We start from the raw sequence: 24,598 nt of genomic DNA on the forward strand, positions 1-24,598 counted from the left end.
GATAGAGCCCCATATCAGGTTCCTCCGCTATGAGCCTGCTTCTTCCTCTCCCACTCCCCCTGCTTGTGTTCCCTCTCTCGCTGGCTGTCTCTATCTCTGTCAAATAAATAAATAAAATCTTTTAAAAAAAATTAAATAAAACAGCAAATCTTTGACATAAGGCAGGTCATCACGTAGCATTACTAAAGTCAATCAATGCAACATAAAGTTTGCACTCAGTCCACAAAGAGATCTACCCGATTAAGTTTTTTATAAAGAACTCATATGCAGGGGTGCCTGGGTGGCTCAGTTGGTTAAGCATCTGCCTTTGGCTAAGGTCATAATCCCAGAGTCCTGGGATGGAGCCCCACATCGGGCTCCCCAGCAGGGAGCCTGCTTCTCCCTCTCCCTCTGCCTGCCATTCCCCCCACTTGTGCACATGCCCTCTCTCTAATAAATAAATAAAATCTTATTTAAAAAAAAAAAAAAGAACTCAGATGCATTCAGGAGACAACTATCTTCTAGGGCTACTGAAATCCCCACTGTTTATTATCTTCATAAAAGAATAACTAAGACTAGGAAGGGTGCCTGAACCAAGGTAAGTCAGGAAATAGGAAGTGGTCTGAATCATTTACGATTTCCAAAACTGAGACCTACAGGAAGAGCTTACATTTTATCCAAATTAATGCAAGCCTAATTCGGAAGTAGTAAAAAAATATTTTCCACCTTTAACAAAGTGATAATAACTATGAGTTTTATCCCAAAAATATATTTCTTGAGAAACACACAGGCTAACCTAACTAGTTTCCTATGCTCCAAGACTTCTTGGAGAAGGCAGCTCTGGGCTTTAAGTCTGAACAATAAGCTCATATCAAACAAAAAATAAAGTAGTGAAAATTCACTCAATCTGAACTCCACTGCAACTGGAGTAGAGCACAGCGATCTTTTTCTTACTTACGACCACTGTCCAAATTTCTCAAATCAAATCAAAGTCAAAGGGAATATTCACAAAGAAATGTGAAACTAGATTATTTGTCTAAAGACACTGAGCAGCTTTGCAGTTTCCTCACAGTGACAGAAATCTGCAACCCACTTCAAAACTGAAGAGACATGATTTCCTTTTACACATATGCTACAACATTAATGATTAATACCCACACACATACATCTTCAGTTACTTATGTACATATACTACATGAACAATCTGTGTATACACAGAACTAGTAATAAAAGTCTTAACTTCATTCTGACATTCAGCCACACCAATACACTGAAAGACATTTACCCAGAGATAATATTTGTCACCAACATTCACATTTCCATGTCCATTTCAATGATATCTATCTGTCCTCTGTATATAAACACTAAGTCAGTGAATATTTAAAGTAATAGTGAGGAGCATGGCAATAGCAAGCACCCATGAGGCTTAAGAGAATTAACATTCACTGTGTACATATGCCAACCAGTGTTAGGCACTTTAAACATGTTTACCACTTAATCTACACAACCATCCTATTAAATGTTGATCTTAATTTCCTGAAGCTGAAGTTCAGGAACTTTAGAGAGTGAGTTAGTAAGTGAGATAAAATTCAAAATTCAGGAATACCTAAAATATAAACACCCATTCTCTTTCTATATGCCCTCAAAAAAGTTTCTTAAAAAAGCAAACAATATAAAATGCACTCATTTAGGGGAGGAGGGCACTATTTCAGAAATCAAGAGAACACACCACCAGTAATTAAATAAGTAAGTACTGAATAGGCGCACATGGCTGGCTCAGTCAATAGAGCATCCTGGGATCGAGCCCCGAATCGGGCTCCCTGCTCTGCTGGGAGCCTGCCTCTTCCTCTCCCACTCCCCCTGCTTGTGTTCCCTCTCTCGCTGGCTGTCTCTCTGTCAAATAAATAAATAAATAATCTTAAAAAAAAAAAAAATGTTGAGTAATGTAGTCAAGGTTACACAGTTAAATTGGGAGATGAGGGAATGCAGAAATTGGGATCTTAACCTAAGCCAACTGTCACCAAAACCGGGCTCCCTCCTATTATGCTAAATTGCAGGAACAAACTATAGCTAAAGAAAGAAACATCCTCAGTAATATAAACAATATGGTCAAGTGGTATATGTACAGCTATTTTGATTTTTAAAATCCAAAGTGCACAAATTATGCTATGAGGGGCGCCTGGGTGGCACAGCGGTTAAGCGTCTGCCTTCGGCTCAGGGCGTGATCCTGGCGTTATGGGATCGAGCCCCACATCAGGCTCTTCTGCTATGAGCCTGTTCTTTCTCTCCCACTCCCCCTGCTTGTGTTCCCTCTCTCGCTGGCTGTCTCTATCTTTGTCGAATAAATAAATAAAATCTTAAAAAAAAAAAAAAACAAATTATGCTATGAAAAGATGTTCAGTATCATAGGTTATTGGGGAATTGCAAATTAAAACAATGAGATACCACTACACACCTATTAGAATGGCCACAATCCAAAACCAAAAAACACCAAATGCTGACAAGGATGTGGAGCAATAGGAACTCTCATTCACTACCACTGGGAAAACAAGATAGCACAGCTGCTTTGGAAAATAGTTTGGCAGTTTCTTACAAAACTAAACATAATCCTAACACACAATCTGACATTTGTGCTCCTTGCTACTTATCCAAATGATCTAAAAACTTAAGTCCACACAAAAACCTGCACACAATATTTATAGCAGCTTTATTCCCAACTGCTGAAACCTGGAAGCAACCAAGATGTCCTTCAGTAGGTGAATGAGTAAATGAACTGTGGTCCATCCAGACAATGGAATATTATTCAGTGCTAAAAAGCAAATGAGCTACCAAGCCATGAAAAGACATGGAAAAACTTAAATGCATATTTCTTTTTTTTTTTAAGATTTTATTTATTTATTTGACAGAGACAGCCAGCAAGAGAGGGAACACAAGCAGGGGGAGTGGGAGAGGAAGAAGCAGGCTCCTAGAGGAGAAGCCTGATGTGGGGCTCCATCCCAGAACGCTGGCATCACGCCCTGAGCCAAAGGCAGACGCTTAACGACTGCGCCACCCAGGCGCCCCTAAATGCATATTTCTAACTGAAAGAAGCCAAACTGAAAAGACTGTGTAATTCCAACTGTATGACATTCCAGAAAAGGCAAAACTATAGAGACAGTCAAAAGATCAGGGAGTGGCAGGGGATAGGAGAGAGGGACAGGTGAACAGGCAGAACAGAGAGGATTTTTATGAAAGTGAAACTATTCTGTATGATATACCCATTTTTCAGAACCCACAGAAGGTACAACACCAAAAGTGAACGCTAATGTCCACTGTGGACTTGGGTGATGATGATGTGTTAATGCAGGACCACTGATTGTAACAAACACATTGATAGTGAAGAGAGGTTTTGTGTGCACAGGAGTAGGAGGTATCTAGGAACTGTGGACTTTCTGCTCAATTTTACTATGAACCTGAAACTACTCTAAAAAATAAAATTTTAGAAAAGAAAGGAGAAAAAAAAGGTGTTCATTTACCAGTTAACATGTAAGGAAGCATCCATTTAATATACTCATTAACCTACACACACAATTCAAAAATATTTATTAATATTTTGTACTGGGCGTCCTGAGGAGGAGATAAAAATGAGAGAACAGGTTCCTTCCCACAAGGAGTTTTAATATAGTTAAACAGACATCATATATTCACAAAAAGCTAAATAAAATGGAATTTAAATATTTCAAGACAGAAAACATACCGCAAACAGTAAGTTGCCAAATTACTAAAATAGACATTAAGAGGACAATATGTGCATAGGGGTTCAGTGGATCACTTCAGACTAAAAGTATCAGGAAGTTGAGATCTGCTCTAGGTCCTGAAAAATGGCTAAGATATGTCTGGAGGGAACTGGTGTTTTCCAAGAAAAAGCAAAACTACCGAGTTAGGAAAGGAAATCAAATGAACCAGTTCACAAAACTAAATAGGGAGATAAGACTACAGAGACGGGTAGAAGCCAAATCACAGAAGTCAAAGAATGCCAGGCCAAGGAATCAGCCTAGATACTCCGAATTCTTAACTCTTAAATGCTAAAAGGGAGCAAATACTTGCCTAACCTATGTTATACTAATAGCTCTTAACCTGGTGAAAGTGTATTTATAAACATTTTATGTCAGATACAGATATATACTAGCAGACATAGTCAAAAATTCACCACCTTTGCTACCCAACTGAATATATATATACACCCAAGTCCTGCTCCCACCCTTCAATTTCCAATCTACTCTAATAAACTACCCATAACCTTATAACCTGAACCTATTCAGAATACACACAACTCTACCACCCAATAAAATTGTATATGGTTACACCACTCTTTTTCCCTCACACAAAGATGTCTTTCCTCTGGGGTATAAAAGAAAGTGGCTCCTTGCCCCTTAACTGCAAAGAGGGGTCATCTTAGGACCATGGTCACTACTGGCACCTTCTCCTTGTTCTATTTATAGGACTGTCACCCTCTATTAATCATTAATAGCAAACCTCCTAAATAAATATGTAAAACACATACATATTCCAGGCAAGACAAAAAATGCAGCATTCCCTCCTCAATCACCTGAAAAGATGACACACATAAGACTCTATACAACCTCTGGTAATTATTATCAATAACTGCAATTCTCATTAAATGAAAACATTTCAGATTTTGCCCACTGTTACTTTCAAAGCTTTTCTGTAATCCTTCTGTTTACCATAAACTCTTCCACAGATTTTAAATCATATACTCAAACTTCAATGCATGAGCATCTGCAACCGTATCCAATCCCACACTTTCCTAATTAACAAATTTCCCGACATATCCCAGCTAAGTTATCCCACATCAGTGATGTTCTAAGCGTGTACCCTTAATCTTGTGTTAAAATCCTAAAACCCTCCCCTTTAAAAATCTACCACTATAGTGACTAGTTTCTTCCCTTTCATAACAGACACATTCATACATGTCCAATTTCCTCAACCATTTATAACAAACTCTAATACACATTTTTTTCAAACATAGGCTCCAAGCATAAAAACACCCCAGTAGACTCCTTTCTATCAAAACCATTTTAAAACTTCCATTAATATGGCTTTTTATAAAAAATTCAAATACATATACTATGATACCAATTGGTCAGTTTAAAATCACAAAAGACAGTATTAGATATTGTTTAAAGATACAAGCATATACTGAAAAACACAAAAATGTGTGAAAACAATAAAACCAAATTAAAGAGAATGTTCATGGGGGGAGGACTGGAGGAACACAATCCAAGAGACAGGAGGCTTCAACTTTCTAATGTTTTATTTCATGAACAGAATCAGGCATATGTGGTTGTTCATCTTATTCTTTATACCTTTCTGTATTTGAAATATTTTAAGTGCGTTTAAGAGGAAAGATATCCAATTACTAATTAGTATCTCCCTCTCATACATAGTGACAAGTTGTTACGGCCAAATCACAGTTACTACTCATTGTTACATCTGGGACACCCCTCCTGTCCTTTACCTAAGCCAAGAAAAGAAAAATTACAAGCCTACAGTCCAAAACTTACTCTTAGACATACCTTAGATATGATCCAGGTTTATATTCCATAGCTATATACAATCCATTTCTTTCACAGCTCTCACATCGATAAGTTATATCTCTCATCCTTCTATCCATACATTGCTATTAACTCTTAGTGCCTTGTTACACAGTAAACTAGAATAACGACCTTTCCTTATTTGTTTATGTTAAAATATAAGTGAATTGTTAAGCCACATAACTAATTTACTTGGCTGAATGCAGTCATATATACCTCTGAGCACGAGTCTAACTCACTCATATACTAACTTTTCAATCTCAATTTATAATATCTATATTAAACCACACATCATTTAACCGCAAATGAAATGTCATCTCAGCCAAACACAACTTAGCCAGGGCAATTCCAAAACACTCCACTCCACTACACAGAGCGTTCACCTAATGCATAAAGTCCCGTCCCTGGAACAACGTTTACACCACCTAGAAGTGCTCTCCTCCACTGGCGAGACTCAGACATACCTCCGAATGCTAACTTTCGGCCCGTTGTGGTAAAACAAGGAGAGGGCCTGAAGTTTCACCTCATCACGAACCCAAAGGAATCTATATTTCATACACCGCAGGTCCTGAGTTTCTCATCACTAGGGGGTAGAAGTTGGAAGCCCTGAGCTAAGGGACAAGGTCTAGTCTTCCATGGCGTCCGCCAGAGTCCTAAAGTCGTCGACGGAACAGTTCAGGCAGCCGGCCCGCCTACTTCCCTCCCCACCCCCACTCCAGGCGCACCCCACCCCCACCCCCACCCCCGGCGCGAAGCCCGCTCTACATCCCTGCACCTGCGGGTCCTACGAACAGCCGAGTATCCGCTTCTCTCCACCAGAGGGAAGGGCTTAGGTGCCGGCTCCGACGCTCGCCTCCGGCCACCAGGCTCTCACGTCGGGACCAACCGGGCGACCCGTTCGCTCCCTGATCTAGCAGAAGGCAGCAGCGACACCTTCTCCAGAACCGACCCGGGGGCCTGGCCTTCTCAGGTGCCGAGCTCCGAGGCCTCCTCACCTCTCCCAGAGGACCACCTACACCGGACGCTCAAGGCCCAAAAGGCAACTCCTACCACTCCCCGACCCGGCAGTCTTTTCTTTCCAGCTGCCGCCGCTGAAAAAGCGAAGCCTCACGGTCCTCCTCCACCAGCTTCCGGGCCTCGGTTCACAGTCAGGCCTGAGCCCCCAGCCCTGCCCTCGGCCACCCCATTCCCGTCACGCCGCTTCCCCTCCGCCGAAGACCGAGCCCCGGGGCTGGGCGGCTTCCTTCCCCGGCATTCAGCGGGCCCTGCTCCTCCCGCGGCGGGCCCGGCCCCCGCCCGGCGTGCCGCACACTCACCGCTGAGCGCTGAGGCCTGCAGGGTGGCCCCCGAGGTGCCGTCGATGACTTTGATGGTCCCGCGACTGGTGACGGCCAGGATGGCGTTGAGCGCCGGGTGGTAGGAGAGGCTGTGCAGCCCGTCGGCGTCGCAGCGCATGCAGCCGTCTCGCAGCACCAGCCACTCCGAGACCCCGGCCGCTCCCGCCCCCGCCGCCGAGGAGCAGCCCGGGCCCGAGGCCGCCGCAGCCGCAGCCGCCATCTTCCGGCCTGCGCTCAGCACAATCACACTGGGAAGCGGCTCAGTGACAGTCCCGGGAGGTGCAGCACCACCGCCAGTCACCATCCGGGGCCAGGGGGCAAGCGGAGCGCGTTAGCCGGAAGTGAAGTCAGGCGCCGGCACGCACGCGGGACGTCGGCCGCGCGCCCGGAGGGGCCAAGCTCGAAGGGAGGTTGGCGGGGGAGGGGGAGAGGGAGCGAAAGAGGCGGGACCCAGGGAGGGGGCGGGCAGCGGGCGGCTGGAGCATGCGCGGGAGGGCTCGTGCGTGCCACGCGCCCCTCGTCTGGCCAGCACCGCGTCGGCACTGTCCCAGTTTTTTTTTTTTTCTACCGAGCCTGGGGAGTGGCCGCTGCCTGGGCCCCTCCCCGCTCCCTAGCTCCTGGCGGTGGGTGTTGGGTTCCGTGTGTTTCTGCTAGGCGGGGACCCTGGCCGGTGGGACCTGTCAGAGACGTGCTGAGGCCCTTCGCGGCGGTTCCAGCTGCGCCTGGACGGTTCCTTGCAGGCGCTGCGCAGCTGCTGGGTTGTGGCCGGAAGAAGACCCCAGGATTTGGGCCGTGGCTCTAGTCTACAAGTAAGCCGTCTGAAAAATCTCTGGTCTGGATTGGGAGAAACCAAACGACCTCAGTACCCCGTGCGTATTGCACGCCGCCATTCCCAGATCTTTTTGTTGAACAGAAGTGCCAGATAGGAGGTGCTGGAAGTATATTAGTTTGGTGTCTTTATCCACATCCCAAACAACTCAAATTTTGTGAATTGTTAATAGATGTGTGGGGGTGTTGTGGAGCCAGAAAGAACTGTAGTCGAGTAAACTTCCTAATCATATTTTTAGTCTTTTTATTTAAAGATAATTATTAGGGGCGCCTGGGTGGCTCAGTCCGTTAAGCGTCTGCCTTCCACTCAGGTCATGCTCCCAGGATGGAGATCACCCACATGGTGCTCCTTGCTCAGTTGGGAGCGTCTTCTTTACCCTCTGCCTGCCACTCCCGCTACTTGTGCTCTCTCCCTGTCAAGAGAATAAAATCTTTAAAAATAGTTTTAAAAAATTAAAAATAAAAATAATTATTAGATTCACACTTGCAAATACAGTACAGACCTCTGTGGTCTGCCTCCCCAAAAACCATAATGCCTATCTAACTCTCAAACACAGGACTGGGACGCCTGTGGGGCACAGGGGATTAAGCCTCTGCCTTCAGCTCAGGTCATTATCCCCAGGTCCTGGAATCAAGTCCCCCATGGGGAATCCTTGCTCAGCGGGGAGCCTACTGCTCCCTCTGCCTGCCACTCCCCCTGCTTGTGCTCTCTCTCTCTCTGACAAATAAATAAATAAAATATTATTTAAAAAATTAAAAATTCTCTTAAAAAGAAACAATAAAATACTGGACTTGGGGCACCTGGGTGGCTCAGGTCATGTTACCTGGGTCCTGGGATGGAGCCCCACATCAGGCTCCCTGCTCCATGGGGAGCCTGCTTCTCCCTCTCCTTCTGCCTGCCACTCACCCTGCTGTGCTCTCTCTCTGTGTCAAATAAATAAATAAAATCTTAAATTAAAAAAAAAACTGGACAAACTCAAATTTAGGGAATTCTATAAAATACCTGACCAGTACTCCTCAAAGGTAGAACAGAGGGGTCCAGTATTCCCAGTTTCCCCAACAGTTATGTTACGTAAGTTTAGTATAATATCAAAAGCAGGAATTTGACATTAAAATGTTATGTGTATAATTCTGTCATTTTATCATGTGTAGATTGCTGCACCACAATCAGCATACAGAACTGTATGTTCTTGGGATCATTCCATTATCTTGGAAAGCCTAAATACTTCTTCCTTAAAACCTAAAGTGCTATTGAGAGGATTAAGAGTCATATAAAATGTGTAGAATAGCATCTGACATGCAGTAGGTGCTCAATAAAAGTTATGAAAGTTAATTGTCTTCCCACATTCCTGCATACTTCCTTCAGGAATCCTCACAGATTATCTCAACTACATCTTAAGCCTGTTTATTTGTATGCAAAGTTGTATTTATATAATCTATCCATTCCATTTTGGAGTGGCAAATACGCCATTTTTATCTGATGTTGGGCGGCAACATATAATAAAGTGGAAAAATACCCAAGTATTAAAGTCTAAATGAATATCTGATTTTGAGTCGCTGTAGCTTCCTTTACCAGCTCTATCTGTGAACCTGGACAAGTCACTTAAACATTCTGAGTGTCAATTGGAAATGATAAAATTATTTGCCCTATTTAGGTTTGTTACAAGACGTGTAAATTGTAAAACTTACCAAAGTACTCGTAAACTGTACAAATGGAAACATAGAGGTTAAGGCTTGTCCAGGGTCTCCCAGCTTATGAGGAGGGATGAACAGCACACTAGAGTTTGAGCTCAGGCAGCTTGACTCCAGAACCCAGACTCCTAACTTAACCTCCTGTTCAAAACTTCAGTACCTTGAGGGGCGTCTGGGTGGTTCAGTCGTTAAGCGTCTGCCTTGGGCTCAGGGTGTGATCCTGGCGTTCTGGGATCGAGCCCCACTGGGAGCCTGCTTCTTCCTCTCCCACTCCCCCTTGCTTGTGTTCCCTCTCTCGCTGGCTGTCTCTCTCCTTCAAATAAATAAATAAAATCTTAAAAAAAAAAAAAACTTAAGTGCCTTGAGGTAAGTAAAGTATGCAAATAATCAAATCTAAATGTAACTGGGGGTGTCATTTGCAAAGTGTTTTATATCTCTGGAGACAAGCAGAAACTAAAAACTGCCATTTCAAAGTTGTTTTCTGTCAAGACTCATTTGAGCCAAATTTTTTCATTCATCTGAAAGGGTACCTGAATAGGCCTTGAATGCAAATCGAGCCCCCATCTTATTGATAGGGAAAACGAACTAATAACCTGAACACTAAATTTAAACTTAGTGTACTTCAATGTTATACTGTATCGAAAAGAATTGAGGCAGAGTTTTATCTGCTAGCCTGTGTTACATTTTTTTGATTAGGAAAAAAAATACTTCTTTTCTATGAATTTAGACTGCTTTCACCTGTAAACCAGCATTTTCCAAAGCTACCCAGAAGATGTTCTGAAATAAAACACTACCATAATCAAAGAAATTTAGGAAACAACTCCCCCTATATTTCTCCTCTTGGGAGATTTATAATACACGTTAGCATACCAAAAGCGCTGAGACCTTCTATGATAAAGACTCCTGTTTAACCAACATTTCACAAACTCTTATGACCATAGATTCCTGCAAAACAAGTGTTTCAAAGAGCACTCTGTAGTTTAACTTTTTGCTTATTTTTGTGAATATGTATTTTTGTTTGAGCACTTACTGAGACCTCAAATACTGCAGTTAAGTGTTTCAGGACCCAGGTTAAGATTCCTTAAATTGAAGTTATCATTAAATGAAATTGGACAAGGCTTAGTGATGTTCAGTATCAACTGGGTTGATTTCTTTCTGCATGTGGAATTGAGAACGAATACTTCTAACTTTGAAAATACACTGATTTTCATGACTAGTCTGTTTTGAAGTGATGGACTTTTGAGTGTCTCCACCCAGACCATTTTGGGCATAGGCGGTGATTGCCTAAAAAAAGTAGAAATTCCCAATGACAATCAGTTTGAAAGAGGAATTTGTTGGAATCAGAAATGTGGACTTAGAAAGGGGGCCGGACACAGAAAAAGCATTTGACAAAACCCCACATCTATTCAAAGAAAAAAACAAAACAAAACTCTCAGCCACCTAAAAATAAAGGGAAGTTTCCTCAACTTGGTAAAATGCAGCTACCAAAACAAAGAAAAACAAAAACAAAAACCTACAGGTAACAGCATACTTAACAGTGAAAGACTGAATGCTTTCCCTCCAAAATCAGGGACAAGTCAAGGATATCTACTCTCACTACTCCTTTTCAACGCAATGCTAGAAGTTCCGGAACTTAATGGAAGTCACTGCAACAAGGCAAGAAAAAGAAATAAGCAGAGAGAGAGAGCAGTTTCTGAGACCCAGCCCTCTTTCCCTTACACAGCCATTGGTGGTGGGGGCCAGTCTTAAGGAAGAAGAGAAGCTGAGGCCTGGAAGGGGCCGCCTGGCCCACAACTGCAGGTGGTGAGGGGCTGAGCAGAAGCCTGAGTCTGCAGCTGCGCAGGAGCAGAGGGAGAGGCAAAACGAGTCTAGAGCTTACAGAATAAACACTCCCTTGAAGATTCCCTGCTAAATACTAAGGGACCTCTGGGTGGCTGAGGTCAAGCCATGCGAGCTAGAATTTAGGCACATTTATAACACATTCCAGTAAAACAACACACACACACACACACACACACACACACACACAATTGAACCATATACAAATGCATGGGGCACCTGGGTGGCTCAGTCGGTGAAGCATCTGCCTTTGGCCCAGGATCCTGGGATGAGCCCCACATCAGGCTCCCTGCTCAGTGGGGAATCTGCTTCTCCCTCTCCCTCTCCCTTTGCCTGCTGCTCCCCCTGCTTGTGTTATCTCTATCATGCTTTCTCTCTCTCTCTATCTCTCTCTCTCACATAGATCAATAAAAATCTTAAAAAAAAAAAAAAAACAGAAACGCCTAATGTAATAAAGGGATCTAAATTTAGAGGAAAAAAAAGTTTGATGACAATAAAGGAATCTCTAAACTAAAAAAAAAAAAAACAAAAAATAGAAATTATCACCCTAATGCCCAGAAGTTTATATGCAGATTCGCTTTATCCCAGTGCAGGAAATGATGAAGTTCTAATGATTTCTAATGGAAAGGCTGATCTCCTATAAATTACTTCTATCTGGCCTGATATTGACAGCTAGTATGTGTATCATTAAAATTCACTTTTGGGGAGGGGTCCCTAGGTGGCTCAGTAGGTTAAGCATCTGCCTTCAGCTCAGGTCATGATCCCTGAGTCTGCTTCTCCTTCCTCTGCCCTTCCCCCCAACTCGTGCTTACTCTCTCTCAAATAAATAAATAAAATCTTAAAAAGAAAAAAAGATCATAGTGCCTTTTTGGTGTGAGCAGCCATTATTTATGGAGAAAAGCTCAATACAGCATTAATTGAAAGAATACCTGATCTGCTTACCTTTGACACTTACAGGCAATCATAAAAAAATTCACCAGGCTGTTCAAGAGTAAGGATAGACACCTTGGAAGCTATAGATATGAAAAGAGTAAGCATAGGATTGCAGCCTCAGAGCAAAAAAGTCAGACTGAAAAAAAAAAATTTTTTTAATTAAAAAAAAAAAAAACAGTGGGAATGAATTGGAAGTTCATTAAAGTGCCTAGAAAGTTCATTTGCTTTCCTTCTTGCTTTCATACACTATCTGAGTTACCTTTCTGATAATTTTGAAACATTAGGAATTTGTTATGACCCAGTCACTGAGTTAGGTGTTTATTAAGCATGTACTACCGATGAGGCATGTGATAAAGGTGACAGAAACAGCAGAACAAAGAGACAGTCATTATCTCTGATCCTTGGGATTTGCAATCGAGTGAGCAGATAGATATTAACCAAATCATCATCAAACTAAACACATGATTGCAAATGTGATAAGTGTATGAAAGAGAAACCCTAGTGCTATGAAAAAGTAACAGGGGAAGCTGCTTTGGACTGGAGTCAAGCTAGGCTTTTCCACGGAAGTAAAAGTCCAGCTGGCACCTGAAACCTGGAAAGGAAATACCAGTATTTGGGAGTATCTTGGAAAAAAATATTCTGGGCAGAGAATATTCTGTATGAAGGTGGTGGGACATTTGGCTTGTTCCAGCAAGTACCCCTGGAGTTTGGTAGGCAATGGGACTGAGGTTCAAGAGCAAGGCAGGGGGACAGCATGTGTAGGGACAGGTAGGTGTAGGCCACACTAAGAATTTTGGACTTTTTATTAAGTGCAAAGGAAAGCCATTAGCAATGGAGTGATATGATCTGATTTGCCTGCAAAGAGACCACTCTGGCTGTTGTGTGAAGAGAAAATTTAAAAGCCACAAGCAGGGTCCGACTAGGGAGAAACAGTAAGGCGCTCACCTAGGATGCAAAATGTAAAGAGCTGCCAAAACACTCAGCCAGATAAATCATATTTTAAAGCAAGACTTGAAAAAAAGCAAATCTACAAACAATGGCCTATACTCCCCCTCCTTGTTTTTATAAACAAAATTTTATTGGAACCAGGACAGGGATTAGCTTGAGAAAAATACAATAGGACTGTGGGAGTGCAGATGCTGTCCTTAGTTAAAATGTTGTTTTTTCACCATTTTTTGCATTTATTCTGATTGTTAAAAATTATTTCATTAAATTGTGATTTATCCTGAATACTAAGGTTTTGGGCACCCTCTTAAAATTTTTCACCCAAGGCAAGTGCCTCACTTTCCCCACCCTACAAGGGCAGAAATAGGAAGACCAATTAGGAGATTATTCATCTATTCATTCATTCAACAATGCCAGACACTGTTCTACACTATAGGGGTGCAGAGTGAAAAAGACAATTATAGTCTCTATACTCTCGTGGAATTATACTCTAGTGTAATATAAACAACCAAAAAACCAAGATGATTTTAGATTTTGTCAAGTAGAATTAAAGAAGTAAAAGAGAGAACCTGATCTTGTGACCAGGAGGGGGCTACTTAAGAAAAGGTGGCCAACGAGGGCCAGTAGGACGAAAATCTGAATGGTGAGAACCAAAGGAAGAGGGTCCCAGGAAGAGGAAATGTAGGAGTTGGATTCAGGAGAGTGAATAGTGACCTGAACTGGCATGGTGGCAAAGAAACGGATACCATGGCTGATGTGAGATGTTTTAAAAGTAGAATCAGTAATTGGTTCAACAATCCTGGAGTGAGAGAGAGATGTCAAAAGACTCCCCATTTCCTGAACTCACAGTTGGCTGAATGAAGGAAAACTGTAACAGTAAAGGCTTTGATGGTCATGTTTTAGTCCAGCAGCATTTATGGGTCAGAGGAATGAGTACATCTACATAGCTACTGACCACTTCCCTCGGAATCAATCCTTTGACCCTGCACAAGCCCCGGCCCAAATGCCCACAGCCTCACTGGTTTAAAACAGATCCATGTCTCTAAGAGAGCCACTCCAGTTTTCCTGAATAAAAGATAATATGGGGAGAGTCTAGCCATCTGACATGTAAGGAAGAGATGTGTGGTTCACCTCAGGATCCTTCTCTAGGCTAGCATGCTCTGTCCTGGATGCCTAACATTTTTCTGTGGCTGTGATCTCTGAGTGGAGGGTCCCCTTTACATCACACTCACCCCTTATCTCTTTGGGTATCTCTCCTCTCATTTCTAACCTGTCCCACTGTGTCAGAATAGTCAATATTCTGGTTGCTCCTTGATCTTGATAATGAACCACCCTTCTGAAGAGCAGTCTTTCCCGTAAGGCAGCAACTGCGGTAAACTTCAATACATAAGTCAACATTTGGGCAGTATACAGTTTGAGAAGACTAAGGGAGGAACATTAGTTTAACTACACCTTACAACAATCCTAAGGTGCAAAATGTTGTCACTACTGTTTTATGGATGATACCACTGAAGTCCTAAGGAAGATCATATACGAGTTAAGAAGGGGAGTCAGGGTTTGAACTTTGAACTCCCACTGGACTTCATAACCTGTATTTTCAGCCACTATTCATACTAAACTTCCTCCAAGAGGGTGTAACTTTTTACATTTGATATTACTGCTCAGAGGGAATGTGGTGTAGTGAGAGGAATGCTCAGGTCAGTGGACCTGGGTTGTGATCCTGCCTTTTCCTGGTGTCCCTCACTCTGACCCCGAGCACTCTTTCTCAATTGCAGGAGTCCCTAACGTCCTCTAAGGAAACCTCTTTGTCCCACAACAGACTTATGAGTTGGAACTGTTGCCGTATGGGAAGGCAGAATCAGTGTAGATAGATCTGATTCTTTTAAACAAAGCTGTCAGTTTGGACATTTTATGTGAAGTTTCGAACTTTTCAATGGTGGCAAGGAATTCACAATTGTTAGAACAAAACAACAACAACAAAAAACCCTCTGTGTGGACAGGTTACATCTTTGGACCTAACCTAGCTTGGTCTCTGCTGTAAGAGAGCTGTCTATAGAATCTTTCTCCTGAAGAGAATATACTTCGTTTAAAATGAAATATTGTAATGTAAATTTTTAAAAAATTTCAACCAGACTGTGAAGGAAACCCAATATGGAATATAAATTATAAAAAATTAACCTAAGTGTATTATGAATCAATAAATTAAGCAGGCTGCAAGGAGTGCAGCAGGAAAGAACTAACCCAAGTAACTCTGGAAACCAGAATTTTGACTGTACACTGTAAAGTTAGAGAAAAAAAGAACTGCACCAGGTACTATATATCCTGGTTAGTTAGTAAACTTGTTTCTAAGTGTATGGGTTAGTAATTCTGAAAACACTTTGTACATTGACGTTATGTACCCTCCAAAGGAAGTACATCTCTTGAACTTTTTTGCTAAAAATGCATAGCCTCAATCTGATCATGAAAAAAATTTCAGATCTGAACTAAAGGCCATGCTACAAAAGGACTGTACACTTCACAAGTTTCAGTACTCTTCAAAAGTTTCCAGCTCTTTTTTTTTTAGGTTGTATTCATTTATTTGAGAGAGAGAGAGAGAGAGAGAGAAAGCACAAGTAGGGGGAAGTGGCAGGCAGAGGGAGAAGGAGGCTCCCTGCCAAACAAGGAGGCAGAGCCCAATCCCAGGACCCTGGAATCATGACCTGAGCTGAAGGCAGACACTTAATGGACTGAGCCATCCAGGCGCACCAAAAATTTTAAGGTCTTGAGGACAAGGAAAGACTGAGAAAGTGCAAGAGAAGACTTAAGGAGACGTGATAACTAAATGTAACGTAGGATCTGGGATTGGATTCTGGAACAGAAAAAGGACGTCAATAGAAAATCTGATGAAATCCAAATAAACTCTCATTATAGTGTTGTACTCATGTTAATTCCTGTTTTGATAAATGTACTGTAGTTATTCAAGATATTAACACTAGGGAAAACTGGGTGATAGGTATTCAGGATCTTTCTGTATTATTTTTGTAACGTCAGTGTTAAGTCTAAAGTTATTTCAAAATGATAATCTCTTTCTCACACACACACATACCCTACACACATACCACCTACCCTACACACCAACATGCTTTTGGTTGGCTGGTAGAGAGGCCTTCTAGTTTGGATGAGAGGCAAAGAGAGAGCCAAATTTCTTTGCCTTAAGAAATTCACAGAAATTTTTGAAGGGACACTAGGGAACAGGGAAGATCAAAGAGGAGACAAGTACCCAGCTACAGGGCTCTGTGGAGAGGCAGTCATGCAGAGGGAGTGACTGAGGGAATTTTAAGAACAAGATCCAAGTTGAGGTTGTTTGTGGACCATAATGTGCTACAAGCAGCCTTGTGTGGTGTTTTGGGGATTGAATGAATCAGGATGACAGCACAACTGTGACACAGGATGGCAAAGGGACAACAGTGCATGGGAGGTAAAATAGACAAAAAAGAGAAGTCAGCAGAACTTGAAGACAAAGGCACCTAGAAAATATGTGGGTACCATAGGAATTTCCAGAGTTTTCAAAGGAACATGGGATTTCCCAGTATATTATGCTTCTGGACTATATTACTTAAAGTTTATTTTATTTTATACTTTGTCTTTTAAAAAAATTGTTCCTTCTTCTCCCCTTCTCACCACCCCCATCCCCGTTCCCCCATCCTTCTGTCTTCCATTTGCCTGGCTTTTCCTTCCTTCCCACTAACAGGTAACCACCATTGTTAGTTTTGTAAGTATCATTCTAGAAATTGTAAATATTCATTTACGATCAAATATGAGTATATATTGTCCTGATCTTTATTATTACACAATTAGCATATTCTACATAGTTATCTGCACCTTGCTTCTTTTGCTTAATGATGTTTCTAGATTTTTCCATAGCAGCTTATGAACAGCTTCCTTGTTCTTTTATATAACTAAGAGTACGCCATTGACTCTATGTACCATAATGTTTTTGTTTTTGTTTTTTAAACAGACCCTATTGCTAGATATTATGGTGATTACAGTGGAATTGCTGGGTGAAGTGTATGTGCATTATTTTTTTAAAAGATTTTATTTATTTATTTATTTATTTATTTATTTATTTATTTATTTGGTGAGGGGAGGGACAGAGGGGGAGGGAGAAGGAGAGGGAAAGAATCTCAAGCAGACTCCACACTGAGCATGGAGCCTTACGTGTGGTTCAATGTCACGACCCCAAGATCATGACCTGAGCTGAAACCAAGAGTCAGCTCAGCACATGAGTCAGTCAAAACAGCACAACCGACTGAGCCACTGAGACACCCCCAGGTATTATTTATTTTTATAGATATTGGTAAATTGTCCTGCGAAGGGGAATTTTATTAAGTTTACTTAATTTTATTTTACTTTTATTTTAATTTTAGTTAGTGAACATACAATGCAATAATGGTTTCTGGAGTTGAATTCAGTGACTCATCACATACGTACAACACCCAGAGCTCATCACAAGTGCCCTCTTTAATACCCATCACCCATGTAGCCCATCCCCCACCCACGTCCCTCCATCAACCCTCAGTTTGTTCTCCATCATTAAGAGTCTCTTATGGCTTGTTTCCCTCTCTCCTTTTCTTTTTTCCATTCCCATATGTTCATCTGTTTTCTTTCTTAAATTCCACATATGAGTGAGATCATATGGTATTTGTCTTTCTCTGACTTATTTCACTTAGCATATTACACTGTAGCTCCATCCATGTCATTGCAAATGGCAAGATTTCATTTTTTGATGGCTGAGTAATATTCCATGGTATATATACCACATCTTCTTTATCCATTCATCAGTCAATGGATATTTGGGCTTTCTCCATAGTTTGGGTATTGTTGATAACACTGCTATAAACATCAGGGTGCATGTACCCCTTTGAATTGCATTTTTTAAGGATTTTTTATTTCTTTCTTTGAGAGAGAGTGAGAGAGAGCGAGGCCATGAGTAGGGAGAGGGGCAGAGGGACAAGCAGACTCCCCATTGAGCACAGAGCCTAATGGGGGGTTTGATCCCAGGACCCTGAGATCATGACCCAAGCCGAAGTCAGATGCTTAACCCACTGAGCCAGCCACCCAGGTGCCCTTCAAATCTGTGTATTTGTATCCTTTGGGTAAATACCTAGTAGTGCAATTGCTGCATCATAGGGTAGTTCTAGTTTTAATTTTTTGAGGAACCTCCAAACTGTTCTCCAGAGTGGCTGCAGCAGTTTGCATTCCCACCAACAGTGTAAGAGGGTTCCCCTTTCTGCACATCCTCACCAACACCTGTTGTTTCCTGTGTTGTTAATTTTAGCCATTCTGACAGGTGTGAGGTGGTACCTCATCATGGTTTTGATTTGTATTTCCCTCTTAATAAGTGAGGTTGAGCATCATTTCATGTGTCTGTAAGCCACCTGAGGTCTTCTTTGGAAAATTGTCTATTCATGTCTTCTGCCCATTTCTTAACTGGATTATTTATTTTTGGGTGTTGAGTTTGATAAGTTCTTTATAGATTTGGATACTAACCCTTGCTAGATATGTCATTTGCAAATGTCTTCTCCCATTCTGTAATCTGGCTTTTAGTTTTATGGTTTCCTTTGCTGTGCAGAGCCTTTTTATCTTGATGAAGTACCAATAGTTAAGTTTACTTAATTTTTAAAAAATATTTATTTATTTGACAGAGAGAGAGAGCATAAGCACAAGCAGAGGGAGTGGCAGGCAGAGGGAGAGGGGGAAGTAGGCTCCCCACTGAGCAAGGAGCCTGATGCGGGGCCCAATCCCAGGACCCTGGTATCATGACCCGAGCCAATGGCAGATGCTTAACCAACTGAATCACCCAGGCCCCAAGTTTACTTAATTTTAAAGGACAAGTTGATCATAGTAAATTGGAGGATTAAGGGGAAAGCATCAAGTGAAATCACAAGGTCCTAAATAAAGTCCTAGAGGGGGCAGCTGGGTGGCTCAGTTGGTTAAGCATCTGCCTTTGGCTCAGGTCATGATCCTGGGGTCCTGGAATTGGGCCCATCATCAGATCCCTGCCTGGGGGGAGCTTGCTTCTCTCTCTCCCCCACTTGTGCTCTCTCTCAAATAAATAAATAAATAAATAAATAAATAAATAAATAAATAAATAAATAAAATCTTTAAAGTCCTAGAGGATTCAGCACCTAATGAATAAGAGGACTCATTAGGGTGACCCCAATCTAAGCACATTAGAATGACCTTCCTCTGCAGAACTATCTTAATGCCTCCGGTCTTCCTCATCATTTCTAGTCCATATTCTTTTTTTAAATACTCAAAATTCCAGCAGTTCTACATCTAGGAATATCCCATGACTATGCCAGCAGGCTCACGAAATGACATGTGTACAAGATTATTTCTCAAAGCGCTCTTTGTAATAGCAAAAGAAGCAATCTAAACATGTACCAATAGGGGACTGGTTAAATAAATTATGGTATTTAATCATACAGTGGAAGACTAGGCATCTATAAATAAGAATGGAGAGGTTCGTTTTGTGGTGATATGGCATAATGTCCAAGGTCTACTGGGAAATGATTTTAAAAATACAGGGGACAGCAATGCACATAAAGGTCATCATTGTATAAAAGGGGAAGGGAGACTATGACACACACATATGTATATATGAATAAAATAGCTCTGGAAAAATACACGCAAAAATGATATGATTGTTGGGGGTTGCCTAGCTGGCTCAGTCAGTAGAGTATGTGACTCTTGATCCCAGATTTGTGAGTTTAAGTCCCACATTGGGCATGGAGCCTACTTTTAAAAATTAAAATAAAAAATATAAAAAATGAATTTTAAAAATCCAGAGCAGATTGTACTAGAATAAAAACAAAAAGATATGGTTGTTTACTTCTAAGGAGAATAACTGAGTAGCTGAGGGGCAGTGACTACAAAGCTTTGTGAAACTTTCAAATTTTGAAGCATATGCATGCATTACCCATATGCAAAATAAAATTGTCAAGTAAGTTTCCTGAAAGAAGAAGATTGACCAATTAGGTACTAACTGTTAAAAGCAAATCAAGGCCATACTGATTGTAAACACCCCAGGAAAATGTCTGATCTTGAATTTGGTGCCCCTCCACAGCATCTTGTCTTTAGCTGATACCTTGAGCTGATACCTTTAGCTGTTCCCACTCAGCGTATTTCTTTGTACTTTAAAATGGGTGTGTCGCTTTAGTGGATAATGTGCACTGGCTCACTCAGCCTGCATTCTACCCTTCTCTAGGGTGCCTTCCTGTACAGGAGAGGCTAGAACAGTAAAATCTGCAATCCTGGCTCCTTCGCAGGTACAACTCTGGATGTGAGCTGGCTTCTGTCAATTAGACATATTCAAATGAGATTTGGAAGGGCAGAAATCAGGTGAGAGCTCTTGTTCCTCTTGCTTACTTTTCTGCGCAGGTGAGGTCATGGAAATGTGAGATTTTATTGTTTTATAGCAGCACCTTCAGTGTTCCTTCTACAGCGTTCTGGGGGTTGGAGTGCAGTCACTGTGGCAACAGGAGCCATGTTGGATTCCTGAACCCTAAATCCACGAATCCTGCTTCCATGGTATTGTGGTCTTGAACTCCGTCATTCCAAGTAGTGGCCTCAGAAGGCAGTCCCCTGGTGAGTCCGTTCTATATTGCTCTAGAAGTCATTCCTGACGTCCCAGCCTCGAACCTGCTCCTTCAGCCCTTTCGAAGATATTTTCTTTTAAGATTTTATTTATTCATTTGAGACAGATACAGAGAGAGAGAGAGAGAGAGCACAAGCAGAGGGAGAGGAAGAAGGAGAGGGAGAAGCAGACTCCCTGCGGATCAGGGACCCTGACACAGGACTCGACCCCAGGACCCTGAGATCATGACCTGCACTGAAGGCAGATGCCCAAACATCTGAGCCACCCGGGCGCCCCTTTCAAAGATTTCCTAAGCACATAAATCTGTATGATATATCCCTTCATGCTTAAGATACCTCCAATGGTTTCTGTTTTGTGCACTAAACCCTAGCTGGTAATCAGTAAGATTTTAGAATACATGGAAATGTTGTGTCTGGACCCTCACGTTCTAATCCAGGTTATTCTCATTACGAGCTGCCTCCCCATCTGTGATCCTGGCCTGCCCTTCACTGTGATTCCAACCTGACCCCAGCCTAATAAGATATGCAAAGCCCAAATTCAGTAGCCCTCTGGCTTTGCTGCTTATTCTAACCTAACTTTTGTTCCAAGTGTTTCAGCTTCGGGCATAAGCTCCCCTCTAGAGCTGAGTTTCTACAGTTGTCACTCAGTTTCTTAAGAACTGGATTTTTGCTTCATACCTTGGAAGCTGAGTTCCTGCATAGATGATTAGAAAATTATCTGGATTTCTGCTCACTGCTAGTGCTCCAGACTGGAAACCACCTCAGGGAGCCAAGACTACCAGCATGGCTATACTGGTGGTTAAAATACTGAAAGGGCTACTATCCGGGACACGCCAGTGTTTCCTCACACTTCTGCTCCCATCTGGAGGCCACCTGGGCCCTCCCTCCAGTGTATCTACTCAAAAGTTAATGCTCTGTCCAGCAGGGTCCTCTGGGCACTGGTTCCATAGCCATGGTCAGCCTCAATTCTGATTAGTCTTTGTTCCCAGTTGGTTGTCAAATATTTTGAAAAGCATCTCTGTATACAAGCCTGTAGTGTCTTTGCTGATTGGGTAATCCTTTTTACCTCTATTATTTCTTTGCAGCTGGGATACTTGCCTTCCATTTATTCCATGAATCTTGACTGTTCGGCTCTGGGGACTATATTATCTAGCTCTTGGTTTTAGATTCCAGTTTCTACTGATGTCCAGGAATTTTATATTATCTATCCTTCTGACAGATCTCTTAACTTTGATCAACCTCACTAACTCATTATTGCAGAAAAGACGCTGGGATTATAGACACCTTTTAAAAGCTTCAATTTTTACCTGCCTTTAGTCCCAGGCTTCTGAATCAATCCTATTCTAAGCTATATTTATAAGAAATAATTAATATTTAAAAACATTTCTGGTTATAATTTAGATCTTCTCTTTAAATAGCTACAATAAACTGTACACCCTTAAATTGAGTTAATCTTTGTTATTGGGAAATACTATTAAAATCAAGACAATTTGACAAAATTGGTCAAATTCGCACTCAACCTTTATAAAAGCTATCAACTTTTCTGCTGCAAAACATGTATTAGGTTTTTCCTTATTATCTGGATCATTATTCCACCATATAGAGAACCAACGGTTGCTCAAAGTTACAGAATTCATAATACACCTACCTTTTAAAGAATACTGGTGCTTTTCTTGTAAGGAATCTAAGAAGAGAGTTGCAAGATAGGTTCACAAAGGGAGAACACTTAAAGTAGAAGAAATTCAAATGGGTGCATATTAATTTTTTTTGGAAAGGAAAATCAAGGACATGTTCTAAATTAGAAGACAAGAAATCCTGGTGAAAATGTATTAATCTGTGCCAGCAAAACAAGGGCAAAAATCAAAAAAGAAGACATGGGATACAAGAACACAGTAACTAACCAAGAGTCCAGTGAAGAAGAATGCCAAGAAGTGGCCGATCTGGAAGCCATATATCTCCCGAGGACATTAAGTCAGCGTGCTCCATGTATTCAAAGAATGGAAGTATTTCATGCTATGGATGGATAAGAGAGGCACATATGTCTTCTCTTCAACAGGGAAAAAGAAAGGCAATTGGGATTTGTAGGAAAAACAAATAAAACAAAATCTCAAGAAAGCCACAGTCCAGATAGGAAGCAAACTAAAATGTGGCTTGATTTTGAACATGATGGAATTTAAGGAAAGGGACATCTTCTCTTAAGTGGCAGTGGGAGGGGTCGAAAAGTGGACTCATGAAAGAGGAAATGTTGTCCTGGTGTAGCACCTGTTTTTGCACTAAGTAATGTTTACATTGTGATAACAGAGCAAATGTTGCTTACTGCCAGTCAAAGTTTAGAATTGGTTATGGACAAAACATTGAATATTTGTTTATAGCTACAGAACAGAATGTAGCTGTCATTAACCTTGATGTCATAAAACTAAAAGATAGAAAGCAAAAGTGAAGCTGACAGAGTTTGGTTGGAAGGAGGCAAGGAAAGGAGGGTGTGGTAACGGCTTCATCTTACCTACAGGGGAGACAACAGGGGAGACAAGAGCTATTGTTAAAAAAAAAAAAAAAAAAAAAAAGCTGATGAACCAGGAACAGCACCTTATCTTAAGTTAAAAAGACTTTCAATATAATAACAAAGATAATATACTAAAACTGAAGAGGAGAGAAAATAGCTTAAGTAGTTAAATCTTTACCCTTTTCAAAGGTAGGAGTAGATGTCTACAATTGATACATCAAGAAATATTAACATAGGAGGGGCGCCTGGGTGGCTCAGTTGGTTAAGCATCTACCTTCAGCTCAGGTCATGATCCTGGGGTCTTGGGTCGAGCCCCATGCGTCGGGCTCCCTCCTAAGTGGGGAGCCTGCTTCTCTCTTCCCTCCCAGCATGTGCTCTCTCTCGCTATCTCTGTCTCTCTTCTCTCAAATAAGTTATTTTTTAAAAAAGAATATTAATATTTGTATTCCTTAAGTAATTATCACTTATTTCTTACTTCAAAGATTTCTAGACATGTGGTCATTGAATACAAGACATTAAACACAATTTTTTCAAAAATATCAGATGACCTGAGGTTTTGCTACAGATTGATGAAGGTTTTGTGGACATTTCCTTTCCTAGTGAGAAATAAAACCGAATGATGGTGTAAAGGAACTCTTAGCACTTTGTAGCTTCTCCATTTTAATGGGGGCACCTTCAAGCATACACTCCTGAGGAGTAGAGCAGTGATAAGTAACTTCCTCCTACATCATTTCGCTCAAGCACAAAATAAGCAAAAGAGGATGGGGAGAGATTTATCCTCTCCCATTTGTTGGGACAAGTAGTTGTGGCCTGAACAGCTTTAAAAATTTGCACAGGGGCGCCTGGGTGGCACAGCGGTTAAGCGTCTGCCTTCGGCTCAGGGTGTGATCCCGGCGTTATGGGATCGAGCCCCACATCAGGCTCTTCCGCTATGAGCCTGCTTCTTCCTCTCCCACTCCCCCTGCTTGTGTTCCCTCTCTCGCTGGCTGTCTCTATCTCTGTCAAATAAATAAATAAAATCTTTAAAAAAAAAAAAAGAAAATGTATTCGTTGTGTAGGATTTCCCATCTTTGTCACTACTGACATTTTGGACCAGGGAAGTCTTTGTTGTAGGAGGCTGTCCTGTGCATTGTAGGATATTTGGTAGCATCCCTGTTTTCTCACACTAGATGCCAGTAATGTTCCTTCTGCTCCTCACCCTCCTTCCACCCAGTAGTGACAACCAAAAATGTCTCCAGACTTTGCAAAATATCCACTGAAGGCAAAATTGTACCTGGTTGAGGATCACTGTGATTGCATTTAAAGACTAA

The 24,598-nt window shown here is 41.6% G+C and overlaps 1 protein-coding gene and 1 long non-coding RNA gene across 15 annotated transcripts in view; one reads left to right on the forward strand and one right to left on the reverse strand.

Moving 5' to 3' along the window:
- The window catches only part of BIRC6 (baculoviral IAP repeat containing 6), a 226,981-nt gene extending 219,682 nt beyond the window's left edge, over positions 1–7,299 (reverse strand). For 12 of the 13 annotated variants that reach the window (XM_087863741.1, XM_045809116.2, XM_045809113.2 and 9 more), the window contains exon 1: positions 6,890–7,296. In XM_087863741.1, the coding sequence (XP_087719867.1) occupies positions 6,890–7,214 (325 nt within the window). In that variant the 5' untranslated portion in view covers positions 7,215–7,296. Of the gene's footprint in view, positions 1–6,889 lie in introns of all 13 variants that reach the window. The other variant, XR_006781730.2, reaches the window with a different exon arrangement.
- A 31-nt stretch (positions 7,300–7,330) lies between these two features.
- LOC148109709 (uncharacterized) lies at positions 7,331–23,293 on the forward strand. Of its 2 annotated transcripts, XR_015725295.1 has the most exons (3): positions 7,331–7,719; positions 20,458–20,776; positions 20,893–23,293. It is a non-coding gene; the product is annotated as an uncharacterized LOC148109709 (long non-coding RNA). The 2 variants fall into 2 exon arrangements; XR_015725294.1 differs by having other exon boundaries at positions 20,458–23,293.
- The last annotated feature ends 1,305 nt before the right edge of the window (positions 23,294–24,598 follow it).

This window comes from Ursus americanus, chromosome 7 (assembly GCF_024610735.1).
Source record: "Ursus americanus isolate L20-20 chromosome 7, mUrsAme1.1.p, whole genome shotgun sequence".
NCBI classification, from domain to species: domain Eukaryota; kingdom Metazoa; phylum Chordata; class Mammalia; order Carnivora; family Ursidae; genus Ursus; species Ursus americanus.